We start from the raw sequence: 13,024 nt of genomic DNA, 5'->3' as shown, positions 1-13,024 counted from the left end.
GTCTCTAGTCTCTACAGAGAGTGATTTCCAAACCTTCAGGATTTGACACAGAGGATCAACAATACGTGGTCTGGCAAAACTAATATTTCTATCAGCTCGAAGGGAAACATCACAAACATAATAGCATAAAAAAAACAACAACACTTGTAAAAGCTCAACAAAAAGCTGGTTCACTATTCAGCTCTGTGCACAATAACACCCTCAGGATTGAATTTATTTGTGACAACAGGCTACTGCTGCATCGGGGGTGAGACTATTGCTGTAACCGTTTACTGGGCCAACTACTGAAGAACAAGCTCCCAAAATTAAAAAGAAAAGAGAAAAACTTCTTAAAACACAAAACATATTTTGAAGTCTAAAAGCAGAGTGAAACAGCTCCTGGCTAATCAGCTTATAGCGAGTGGAGTTTGGCAGCAGCCACAATGGTGTTCCTATGTCAAAACACTATGATTAATTCAAGCTGTGACCTCGCAAATAAAGATAAAAACTTCTCTGTGTCGAGGCAAAAAAATAGTCCCCTTTTTCTGCTTCTGAAAAGCGAGGCTTAAAAACCCCCATTGATATGCAGCGCATGACTTTGTCTTTAATCTGTATTTTGAAATTGGGAGCGGTGGGTGGGACGGTGGGGGCTCTTCAGCGTCAGAAGGAAGAAGGGGAGCTTCAGTGCTTCATGAAAGCCTTGTGTATGGAGCTCAGGGAGAAGTTTGTTTGTCTTTAAGAAAGCGTCGAGGCTTTAAAGCCACAGCCCTGGAGGTCTGAGCCAGGGCCTGCTGTTTGTTTCTCATAACGCTCAGGGTGAATGACCTGATGTAAATGAGAGCTGAATGCCCAGAGAGAAAGGGAAGACTGGGTGGTGTCAAAGTGCCACCAGGCTGTGTGTGTGTGTGTGTGTGTTGTGTGACGGCAGTTTAAAAAGTCACAAGTTGAAAAGCTTTGAAGAATTCACTGCGCTATTGAACAGACAAACTGCTGTAATAAAAGGTCGGAGGACACGATTAGGAGACATTATTTAAAGGTGTCCGTGCTCAGTGGCCACTTTATTGGGGACTCCTTATGTACTGTCTTTAAGGGTTAAAAGTTAAAATGTTAAGTTAAAGTTCATAAGTTAATAATTAATATAGGCTATGTTCTTTGGTTGTGAGAAACCGCATCAGAGTGAGCGCTCTGTTTGTCAAGTCCAGCTATGCTGTGTTTTTCCGTTGCATGCTCAGGTGACAAAAGTTGAGCACAGACAGCTAAACAGACTGCTGAAATCATATTGTTGGAGTTTTTCTGCTTTCGTATGTAGAATGTATGTGCACAGTGTTACATGATTGTGTATTTTTGTGATGAAGACCTAATTTGTTATGTTTTCGGTGAATATACTTTGCTAGCTATCATTAGATGCTTTTCATTTTGTGGATTGATGGATGCTAATTGAAATGTACTCGTACATGGATCCAGGCTTTCATGCTGTTTACACCAAAATCTGACCTCAATACCTTACTCATCATCACACCAACGTTTTTCCAATCTTCTATTTAATTCAGCTTCACTTTGCTGCCATGTGATGGGCCCATTAGATATTGGTTCAACAAGTGTCCAGCAGGTGAATCACTGTGCATAGGAATCATTGGTGCTCAGCTTTATCAATAAAGAAAGATGTAGTGACTCTCTGTCACAGTCCTGGTCAAAGCTGTGGCTGTTTTCTCCCTTTCCTTGTGTTTGCCGTGTGTGTGTGTGTGTGTCTGAGTGTGTGTCCGGGCGCAGCATCCCTTCCTGCTCCTCACCTGCTCCCTCCCTCCCTCCCTCCCGCTCACTTCAGCCAGTGCACCTGCTCCTCATCATCTCATCAGCCCTGCAGTGCTTCATCCCCACTTCTCCACTCACTCTCCGCCAGATCGCTCACTCTGCCAGTGTGGTATTACGCTCTGCTTTCTAGTGTACTCTACTTTGTTTTTTTTCTCTACTTCTTCTTCCTCTTCCCTCTCTCTCCTCAGACTCTCCTCTATTTCCATTCGCCTCAGGATCAGAGGCCCTCGTGCCATTTCCTCCATCATGGACTCCCTGCTCTGCCGATATAAACTACATTACATTAGCATGTTCAAATTGTACCTTGTAGGAACATTTTCCAGTATTGCTTTATACAAATCTAACTTTATTATACATTTATCAAAAATAAAGACAAATATTGTCCAGAAAAAACAAAAAAAGACAGTGTCAATTGGTTGGTAACTGTTAGCAGAGCTGGTTTAGCCTGTGACTGATTATTTTTTGCATTAACATGTTATTAACTTTATAGCCCTATATGAATATGGAGCACTCTGCAAAACCATCTGAAATTTACCATACTTCTATCATTAGGACAATTTAAATCCTTATTTTACCTCCAACTGCTCCTGTTTTTAACTAGACTTCTCTGTTTTCAATGTGTCTTTGTCACTTTTACTTTTTGGTATTTCGGATATGCTTATGTATGCTTTTGTGTTTTGTCTTGTCCTCAAATGGTTTGTGTTTTGCCTCAGCTATATTGTAAATGAGATTGCTCCTCAATATATTTCCAAGTTTAAATAAAGGTTATATATAAATATATGTATACACAAAGGTATCTTAAACTGTGTCTGCAAGTTTATAGGGGAGTGTTTACCCTCCAACACACTCACTATAAGTGAGTTGGACTGCAGTCAAAAGTGTGTGAGTGCATGCCCTTGACCTTCAATACATTAACTACAACTGTTGCAGTAGTTCCAGCGTATTGTGTGTGTGTGTGTGCATGTATGTGTGTGTGTGTGCCCCTCCTGCTGTGTGCATTTGTTATTCAATGTGAATGTGGGAGCCCGGGTGAGCTCACAGCATGGCCACTGCTCCCACTCAGACCACACACACACACACTCGCAGAACCACTTAATCCCATTTCCCTAAGCAGTCCAATGCGCGACACTGAGAATCCCATCAATGTCACAGTTTGAATCACTGCAGTACAATCAACTGGCAGCTACTGAGTAGAAAACCAATGAATCTGTCAACTCACTAGCCCGGTAAAAGGAGGAGGAGAGAGGAGAGAGGGGAAAAGAGAAAAAAAAAGCCTCTTTGTCTTAGTGCCAGCACCCAAGGGCAGCCATCCGCCAGCAACAATAGCACTGCCATGTGGACGGAGCGCACAGCCCAGGATCACCTGAGAATCAAACCAATAAACACACATTATCTTTCCCAGCGGCTGTAATAATTTGTGACGGAGCAACGGTGGAACAATAGGTGGCATTTCATCCGAGATGCTCTGGGAGGGGCTATTATTAGATTGCTTTTTGTGTAAAACCACAGAGCACTTGTGGAGGGAGGGAGGGAGGGAGGGAGGGAGGGAGGGGGCACAGAGTGGCCAGGAGGAAGAGGAGGAAGAAGTGGGTGGGTGAAAAGATTTTCCACGATGAAAATGGAGGTGGCGAGATGTGAGAATAACGTGGGGCGAAAGACACGGGAGGTTTTTTTTTCCTCCCTTCTTCTTCTTTCTTCCCTTTCCTCTTTTCATTTTGTCTTGTCTCGGTCTATTTGCATAATTAGTAAGGAGGTTATTGCCAGGGGTGCTGGGCCTTGAAAGCTATTGGCCTGGAGGAATAATTAAGTCGCTTTCTTATCCCTGGCATCTACAGAGTGCACGGCGCCAGTTGGTGATCTAAGAGCGTGCACGGGGGCCAAAAAACGCAAGCTGATATGTTCTGAATGGGAATGATGTTGTTTTCTAAGAAAGCCCCTAATGCATGATTTATGTCCGGTGGTGGCGGCCTCCCCTCCACGACAACGCAGAACAGACCGATTCCAAGCAAGTGTTGTGGAGACTCTCTGCTTCCAGCACTTTCTCTGCTTCTCTGCCTCACACACACATTTTATTTATTCAAGGGAGGTTTGCTGAGCACGCAAAGCTCTGCTTCGTATTCACACACGTTCACATCTGGGCGCTGCCAAGTGCAGCTACACTCTTCGTCTTCCTCTTCTCCTACAACAGTTGTGAACAGCATGAACGTCTAGCTTCTTCCAGATCGTTCCACACAAGTCGAACCGGCCCCGACGCAACCGCTGTTTGCGATTCTCCACGTTTATATGTCGCAGAGCGCAGGAAAGGATTGTATCCGGGAAAAAACAAAACAACAAATTAGTTTGTGCATTCATCTCACAGTAATTTGAGCCAGAGACCAAAGCAGTTAAAAAGGTACAAACCATTCAGCTGGTCCGCTCATTATTAAACACAAACATATAAACACTGCCCGAAGCTTTGGTCTCCACGCGCCAAAAGGCTCCATTCTGCCACAGTACAGATAGAAACTGCCCAGTTTTTTTTATTTTTTATTATAACGTCTTTGTTTGTTTTCATTTTAATTAGTTTCTGTTCTAGTATCTGGTCATGCAGACAGTTTTCATTGTTATGGCTTTCAGATACTCTCACAGCAGCGAGAATTAATTAAATTTTATTTGTGATGCGGCAAAATTACATTTAAATAAAAAACTTCAACAGTGGCATCTCTGGATGATCCGCAGGAACACACTGCAGAGACAAACATGTCGCATGTTCAGTTGAATTCTATTCAAGCTAAATTCAAGTCAAGATTAAAAGTTGTGACGACTGTGAATTTTATTAATGTTGGTAAATAAACGCTTGATAAACAGCACGTTTTTCTACCACAACACACACATTCACACACTGAAGATACATCTCGGGCAAACGAATTTCCCTACAGGGACAATTAAAGTGTATTGAATTGAATTGAATTGAATTGAATTGAATTGAGTTTAAGGTTGAGTATTTTGCTCGGGGGCAGAGAAGAGAAGCCTGGAATCGAACCACCAACCTTCAGCCTCCTGAACCACAGAAAAAACTATGCAAAGATATCTATAATGATTTGTCCGTGGCTATGTTTCCATCCACTTGATCAAATTATCGCTTACATTTAAAGATGTTTCCATTCATTTTCGCAAAACCAAAAGTGTGACGAGGGGCTGTAATTGTTGCCCAGAAACCCATAAAGTTTGAATAGTGCTTATCTGCTAACTAATTGTGACATACCAAGAAGACGGTGGCACGTAAACACGTTTTTTTTTTTAAGACGCAGATGCACCTGGTCTTAGCTAAATGCTACATGATACCGGAGGCGACCTGTGGTTTGGGAACGGCAGCGCTCCGAACAGTTCTGGAAGATCATGCTTGAAAGAAACTTCAGGGAGAAGCCAAGCCTGTCTCTCCATCTGCCCACCTCCATCTTTCTTTGTTTTCTCCTGCCATGTCTTCATAGAAATCATAGAAATATGTAGCAGAATCAATGTAAAACGTGATGATCGCAATCCACATTTCTCCTGAAAAGAACTGTTTCCATCTGCATTTGTCGCATAAACCTTTTATCGATCAAGAGAAAATCCAATGAGATTGACAGAACAAACTTTTCATCGATATTCATTACATTTAATCGAATTTAACTATTTCCATAAGGCATTTTTACTTCAAAATAACTTAATATGCATGAAAACGTATGAATTGAAACAGAGATAGTGTAACGGTTTAGTGCAAAAAAAGAAAGTGCATTTTAAGATTTGAATTCCCCTTAAACTTCCCTACTTCCTGTAAACACACTCACTGCAGCAGGATGATATGTTTGGGAAAGTTGCTCGGATGATAAATGAACAGACTCTTTTCAGGACATAATGGACGGAGCTGTTGTTAACTTTGTTCATCTTTTAAAAAGACATTTTAGTGCTCGATGTGAAACGCAGGTGACTCAGAGAAAACTCATTTACAGAGCCAATCTCTGGCTGCTAATGTGAAAACACCTCGGACAACAAGTGAAGCGGAGGCTGCGTGCGTGCCACCCTGAGCCCGCCGGCCTTTATCCTCCCCGCTTAGCCCACAGAGGCAAATTAAACGACAGTTCAAATAAAGCCTTAATCCTTTTGCCTATACCTCTTCCAATCTCACTCTGACACAAAACCACATCGATGTTCTGGAGAAGGAAAAAAAACATACTGCTTTGATATCAACGTGGAAAGATGAAAGTTTTATTACCACCTACTTGATTCAGACTGATTCACAGACCACATGGAGGAGGAAGGAAGGGCCAAGATGTCTCACATGACAAATTGGGGCTGAGATTCTGCCTTTGGTGGTCAGGAGAAGGAAAAATATACTCCACTAGGCTGATTAAGTGTTTAATAAGCGGGGAAATGTCTCATGTGTCTTTGATAGTTAATAATTATATATTTCCCCCCCACCCACCCACCCACAGGCCAACCTCCAAGGGCTCTGGTGTCCCACCCTGTTGAGACGGGGACGGGGTGAAACATGAGGAGCAGCAGCAGCAGCTCAGCTCGGCCTCATGACGTCTTCATCTCTCCGCTGAGCTCCGACCGTTTGAAGTAGAAAATACACACAAACAAATAAAAAAAAAACACACACATGCAACGGGATAAAAAAAAAGCAGCAGGCGCTCGTCTTTGATGACTCAGTAGGTACACGCTGCGTTTTTATTTTAAATAATCCCCAGAAGACGAGGGATGGATGGATGTCAGTAAACACAAACATCAGCACTGAGGTGAAGTCACATCTTCAGTATAATCCTCCTCCCTGTGCTTCACACGGACGATGACGATGACACCGCTCCGCGTTTTTGAACAATATTTAATCTTATTTATGTGAAGATTGAGGCCAGAGGTGCACACACACACACACACACACACACACACACACACACGGCAGTCACATCGTACCTTTATTCCCTCACCTCACTACTTCTTAACACACCTTCCTCCTTCATTACAGTCCCTGCTACTCCTTCTTCTCAGATGTCTTATAACCTCAGGCTGACTTCGACCTAACCCTCTTCTCACCTGTCTCCTTGTGCAAAAATGTGCAGTAAGAAGTCTGTGCAGCTGGTATTAACGGCCCTCACTGTGACGCCTGAATGCAGCAGTAAGAATTACACTGGAACTATACCATGCTGTCTGCACACACAGGCAACAAAAGAAAACACAACCTCCAGTAGTTGACACTGATTTGAAGGTGTTATTTAGACACAAGTGGCTGAATGATGGAGGTGCCCTCGAGCTGAAGTTTATATTTTAGACCTCTTAAGCTCTTCTCTGCCCTTTCTCAACCTCAAGGTCTTTCATGTTTGTTTTTTGTTGTGTGTTTTTTTCTATATCTATCTTTTTCTTGCTTTACGATTGTCAAATACAGTATTTGGTCAAATCCATCTCCTGCGTTGAGGCACTATACCAGTGTTTTTCAACCTTGGGGTTACCTGAAATGTCTAGTAATTGGTAAAAAAAAAAAAAAAGACTGATGAAAATATTTAACTAATTATGATTCTTTAAAAAAAAAACACTACAGACATTCTTAAACTGTATTCTATACTTTCACTTTCTCTTCTATAAATCGAGTTCAAATAAAATGCATAGGGATGCAGGATAACATTTTTTTGAAACCGATACCGATAACCGATAACTTTCTGCTTCCGAAGGCCGATACCAATACCGATAACCGATAACATACCTGGAGATAAGAAAGACTAGTGATGACCTAACATATATATATATATACACAGTTTTGACTCTTTAAATTAAGCCTTTCAAACATTTGTTAAAAGATATCAAACAAAACTATTTGATATCTCAAATGAACATCTTTTTTTCTGCTGCCGTCATGTGACAACCGTCGTCTTTGTGGCTGTTGAGCAGACAAGACGCTGGATCCTGTTGCTTTCACCTCCACCCTGAACGCTCGTTAGAGGCCGTTGTTTGTTAAGCATGGCTGAACGCAGCCGCTGCTTCAACTCCACCTATTACCACCTCCTCTGTCACTCACAACACAGACCTGCTTCTGTTTTTGTTTTTTTGTTTTTTTTTCTATTAACACTGACAACGGCGTGACTGTCGACCAATTTGCATGAAAGGAAAACGGAGTTCACACTCTCGCATTACGTTGCGTTGATTAATGAGTTGGAGTTGGGAGCAGCTCATTTAAAAAACAGATTAAAAGTTGGAGAAGAAGCAAATAAAACTCTTCCTATAATTAATTTACATTTAATGCATTTTGTTGGACCTCGGTTTCTGTGAGTGACTTCCAGTAATTTCAACAGAATAAGAAGAAGAGATTTATGTTTGTATTTAGTGAAATGCAGAGACATGATGTTCACCAACCCTGAATCTAGCTGAGCAGTCCCACCATCTGGTATACAGAAGCCTTACTTTGACATTAGCTAACTTCACCACCCGTCCGTCCATCAATCATTCAAGGCCTCCTATACACACCATTGCAATCCTGCACAGATGCGTGCAGAGCTCTCTCACACACACTGATAGAAATATGCTTGCTAATCTCCTGCACTTTGTCCAACACGCACTCGCTGACCGAACCGCCTCAGCAACGACAAACCGGAGACTCCTAAACATGCAAACGAACACACACACACACACACACAAAGCTACACTTTCAGAGAACACGCAAAACAAACACACACCCAGACAGAGAATCAATCACTCGCAGGGGATCCGCAGCAACAAACCGTCTGAGGGGACTTTTTTTTTTTCCATCAGTCCCCCCCTCCTCCTCTTTCTCTCTCTTTCTCTCTGACATTTTCCAAGACATTAAAAGCCACTGAGTCTTGACAGGAAGTGAGACCAGATGACACAGTTAGCCTATATTCTGCGCTGACAAAAACCTGGCAGGGTTAGATAATAGAATCCACCAGGAAAACACAGAAGGGAAATGTTGTAAAAATGTTCTGAGACTTGTCCTATTTTTCCTGTTTTCCGCTGCACAGATTTAAATCTTTACTGATATTCACGATGTCCAACACCAACTGTAGCAACACAACATCACATCAGACCGATACAGACCGCAGGCCGCACATCGACGGGTACTCAGGCTTTAAAAAAAAGAAAGATACGTCAGTCTTTCTTACCTATTGTGCGTGGCATCATGCCTTGTCGTGGCATCAGGTTGTCATCAAGCCCCTCCAGGCCACCGTACAGGGAGTGGGAGATCCGACGCTCGTGGTCGTCCAGAGAGGTGTTCATGGTCTGCTGGGGTCCCAGAGGACTTGGTGTCTCCTGATTGGATAGTGAGGTGGAATTAGGACAAACATCATTAGTTTCTCAATCTTTTCTCCTTCCTCAGTCGAGAAAATAACAAGCCTGTGGTTTGTTTTCTATTGTGATTTTGCTTTTTAACCTTTGTAGGTTTTGCTGTAGCGAGTGTGTGTGCTCTGGGTGGATGTGCTGTAGCAACCGTTAGCAACGGCTGTAACTTTCATCTGTTTCCACTAGTCGGGCTGTTTGGGCAGCCAGCACTTTGAGAAGGCATGTAGCGACGCAGAACAAATACTCCCTTGTGTTTGGAGTAGGAAGCCCTGAATCAATTGTGCTGAACCTCTTCTCACAGTTAGAGCACAGTGTGGAATAAAATAAAATAAAAAATTCAAGATCTGCACACAAACATGGGAGGAAAAGAGCGAGAATCCAACCAAGGCTAAATAAAAGCCAGACAATGAGGCAGGAGGAGAAATTTGCTAAACAATAATGGATGGACACACACATAGTCTACTTGCCAGCCCATAGGGCCCCATTGTGAACCCGGAAATGTTGAGTACCCCAAAGTTTTATGTTAGAAATAGATAGTATGGGTCCCAAGTATTCAGAAACTGCCGGATGCTAACTTATATATATTGGGCAATTAGCATAACAGGCATAGGCATGGCTGTCTAAACCGGAAGTGACCAGATTTTAACCGCCAGTGGGCCGATTTTGATGGATTTCAAAATCTGGTCATCGGTTTAGACAGCCATTTTGAATTTTGAAAATGTCAGAAATGGATTCAGCATCATCAATAACCCCTAAAACCACTCCAATATTGCCCAGATCAGCCAAGTCCATTTTGTTGAAATATTGCCCATATAGGCAATTATGCTAATTTGTGCTAATTATGCCTGTTATGCTAATTGCCCAATATATATAAGTTAGCATCCGGCAGTTTCTGAATACTTGGGACCCATACTATCTATTTCTAACATAAAACTTTGGGGTACTCAACATTTCCGGGTACTCATTGTTGGCAAGTAGACTAACAGGGGCAACTATCCATGCTAATGCTAGCAGTGTGATAAATGAGGATGGATTTCCAATAGGCCGTTAGCCACAGGCTGTTAACGGGCTAGCGTTAGCCTGCTAGCATCTTGACATTTCCCTGAGGAGCTGTGATGACACTCTCTTGTTTGCTGGACAAATAGACTATTGGCTGGCCCTGTCACCCCTAAACACACATCTGCGGCCTGAGAAAGTGTGTGTGTGTGTGTGTGTGTCTTGGCCGTCGCTGCTTGTCCACTGGATCGTTGACTGTATTGATTTGCTATGGTTTCTGCATTTATTGCTGAGGGTGGTGACAGCTCGTGCCATAAAGATAACCATCATCGCCGGCATCGCATAACGAGCGATAACACCATCACGCTCGGGTCAATAGCTGCAGCCAAATGATCCCGATCAATGACTATAACTAGCCAGGCTGGGAATTCGATTTTTGGCAGAAGGTCTTTGCCCAATGATCCTTTCAGCTCACTAAATGCTTGAGGTGCTGTAATAACCAGAGCAGAATGGATCCTGATGTAAACAAACAAGGTCAGTTTGCAGGAAGAAAAAAAAAAACCTGTGAAAGTGTGAACATTAGGATTCTGGCACGAGTGTGAAGTGCGATGAAGCGGGTTTCAGGTTGGTCAAAGAGTCGAAATGTGAAACCTAACTTCATCATTTACACACAAGCAGCGTTTAAATGTTGTAGTCGGCTGTGGAGATAATTTTAACTTTATGTGCTCTTGTATTAAATGGGTTGACTCCAAAATATATCAGATCTATTACCCCGTATTATACTGCTGTCTATCTATTAAAACAATAGTGTCTTTTAAAACTCCTCTTAAAGCAACATTTTAGTGTTGTGTTTAATGCTTGATATATTTTCCTACTGCACACATAGAAACAAATTAAATGGGTACAAAAAAGTAATTTATTCCCATATCCATTAAGTTATTGAACGGAGACAAAAGCAACAGCACTTTATGATTCCCTCTACTCGCCATGGGTTCTTCTACTTACTCATTATGATGGTTTTTAACTGTTTTCTAACTGTGATGGATGTGTGATTGTGTTCTGTGTATTATAATTGTATTTCTTACGGTGATGGACTCATGCAGTGTCTGGCGGTCTGGCGCCCAAGACAAGTTTCTCTCCATGGGACTATAAAGTTGTATACTTTAACTTTACTGCACAGACAAATTATATTTTAGTGTAACTTGCCTCTGCTTTATCAGGTCTTTATTTTCAATTGCGGTTTTTAAAATAAATTTCATCAGATGACCTACTTTAGCCAACATTAAAAAAAAAAAAAACCTATTCTCTGCTTCTTTTCAAGGACTTGAGTTAAGTATCTACTGTTACAGATAAAATACTTAACTTCTGATCAGACGAACACGTCTTACTGTATCTGAAAGAGTCACGTATAATCAGAGCTCCACTGTGTCTCTGTTGAACCAGCCACTTACTGGACAAATGAAACGACTTGAATCGACAAACTGAACTAACTACATCAACAGGGGCTGCAACAAAATCAACTGCAAACTCGGAACTCATCTCCGAGGTCGCCATACGGTGCTGCGACTGCCGGTATGCCGCTGCTCTTGACTTTAAATGAGATAGTTAATGAACTGGCCCGGCCGATGGGGGCCGATGGGGGCCGCGGGGTGAAACGGGCTCAGTAATAGCCGAGGGGGATTCGCCATACAGCGGGCGCATCGACAAATCACGCCGCAGCTCATTGCATATTCAGGCGGATAATTGAGCTCGGGGAAGGTCTCGATCCCATCAGGTGCCAGCGGTGATGAGGAAGTCAGCTGCTCCGGGTTTTCGTTGTGTTTCTATGGGGACGGAGGGGAGGAGGGGGGGGGGGGGGGGGGGGGGGGCTTGTGATTTATGCAAAGGCAAACATTTGAGATTGATTTGAGATCGGTTGTCAAGGGACAGAGACATGGGGGGGGAAAGTAAATACAGGATTATTTGATCCCATATGTCAGGAAAATGTCAAAATGAGTCGCAGCTTGCAGCCTATAGTAATTTGATTTTAACTAATATTTGATGGACAGCTGGTTATGAGGTATATGAACAATCCATAGCGTCTCTGTGGGGACGTGGTGGATCCGCTCTGAGCCATCTCTTTGAGGCTGAGTGCATTAAATTGTTGTTTTCCTGCTCTCTGAGTGCCTTGGACACTATTTCTTATAAATAGCCAGACACTTGGACAGCCTCAGGCCATGCCTCCGGCTCTGCATGTGAAGCAGAGATTGACGAGACTCCCAGCGCTCGAATTTTATTCACCCACCATGCTCTCTGTGAAGTCTCGCTGCCTTGACACGTCCACAACACACACAGACACACACACACACAGACACAGGGTATCTGTTTGCACACCAACACACCACATGATCCTTGAAAATAAATGCATACATGCATAAGCCGGATGCACAAAAGCACAAACTACATGTTTATACACACAAAAACGCAGTGGCCGACACAAAGATACGTGCAAATACACACACACACACACACACACACACACACAGACACACAAAACACAAAACACAGCTCCAGGCTTAGCCGCTGCTTTCAATTACCAGACGGGCCGAGGGGAAATCAAAACTTTGACACACCAGGTTGGAAAAGGGAGAGCAGGGGAAGCCAGGCGATGCCAGAGGCGTACACGTGCACGCAGATGTGCACTGTAACACGCGCACATACACACACATGCAGCGGTGGTGCACACTGACTCAGCCTCAGCTTTCAAGCAGGCGACAGGCCAAGGTGTACGGAGAATGTAAAAACATGACATTGAGGAGACGGAAAAAAGTTGTGTGGCTCCGTTCACAGCCATGTTTTTTTTTTCTCCAACTGCCTCAAGGGAGCGAGATTGTGTGTGTGTGTGTGTGTGTGTGTGTGTGTGTGTGGGAGGGGTTGGTGAACTACCATC

At 43.0% G+C, this 13,024-nt stretch overlaps 1 protein-coding gene across 5 annotated transcripts in view; it reads right to left on the bottom strand.

Moving 5' to 3' along the window:
* The window catches only part of pard3ab (par-3 family cell polarity regulator alpha, b), a 296,671-nt gene that overhangs the window by 101,118 nt on the left and 182,529 nt on the right, over window positions 1-13,024 (bottom strand). For all 5 annotated transcript variants that reach the window (XM_083990939.1, XM_083990941.1, XM_083990940.1 and 2 more), the window contains one exon: window positions 8,922-9,069. In XM_083990939.1, coding sequence (XP_083847065.1) covers window positions 8,922-9,069 — 148 coding nt within the window. The remainder of the gene's footprint in view (window positions 1-8,921; window positions 9,070-13,024) is intronic.

Source organism: Trachurus trachurus, assembly GCF_905171665.1.
Source record: "Trachurus trachurus genome assembly, chromosome: 17".
Classification (NCBI taxonomy): Eukaryota; Metazoa; Chordata; class Actinopteri; order Carangiformes; family Carangidae; genus Trachurus; species Trachurus trachurus.
Note: the sequence above shows the minus strand (reverse complement) of the source record. Positions and strands in the feature narration are given on the sequence as shown.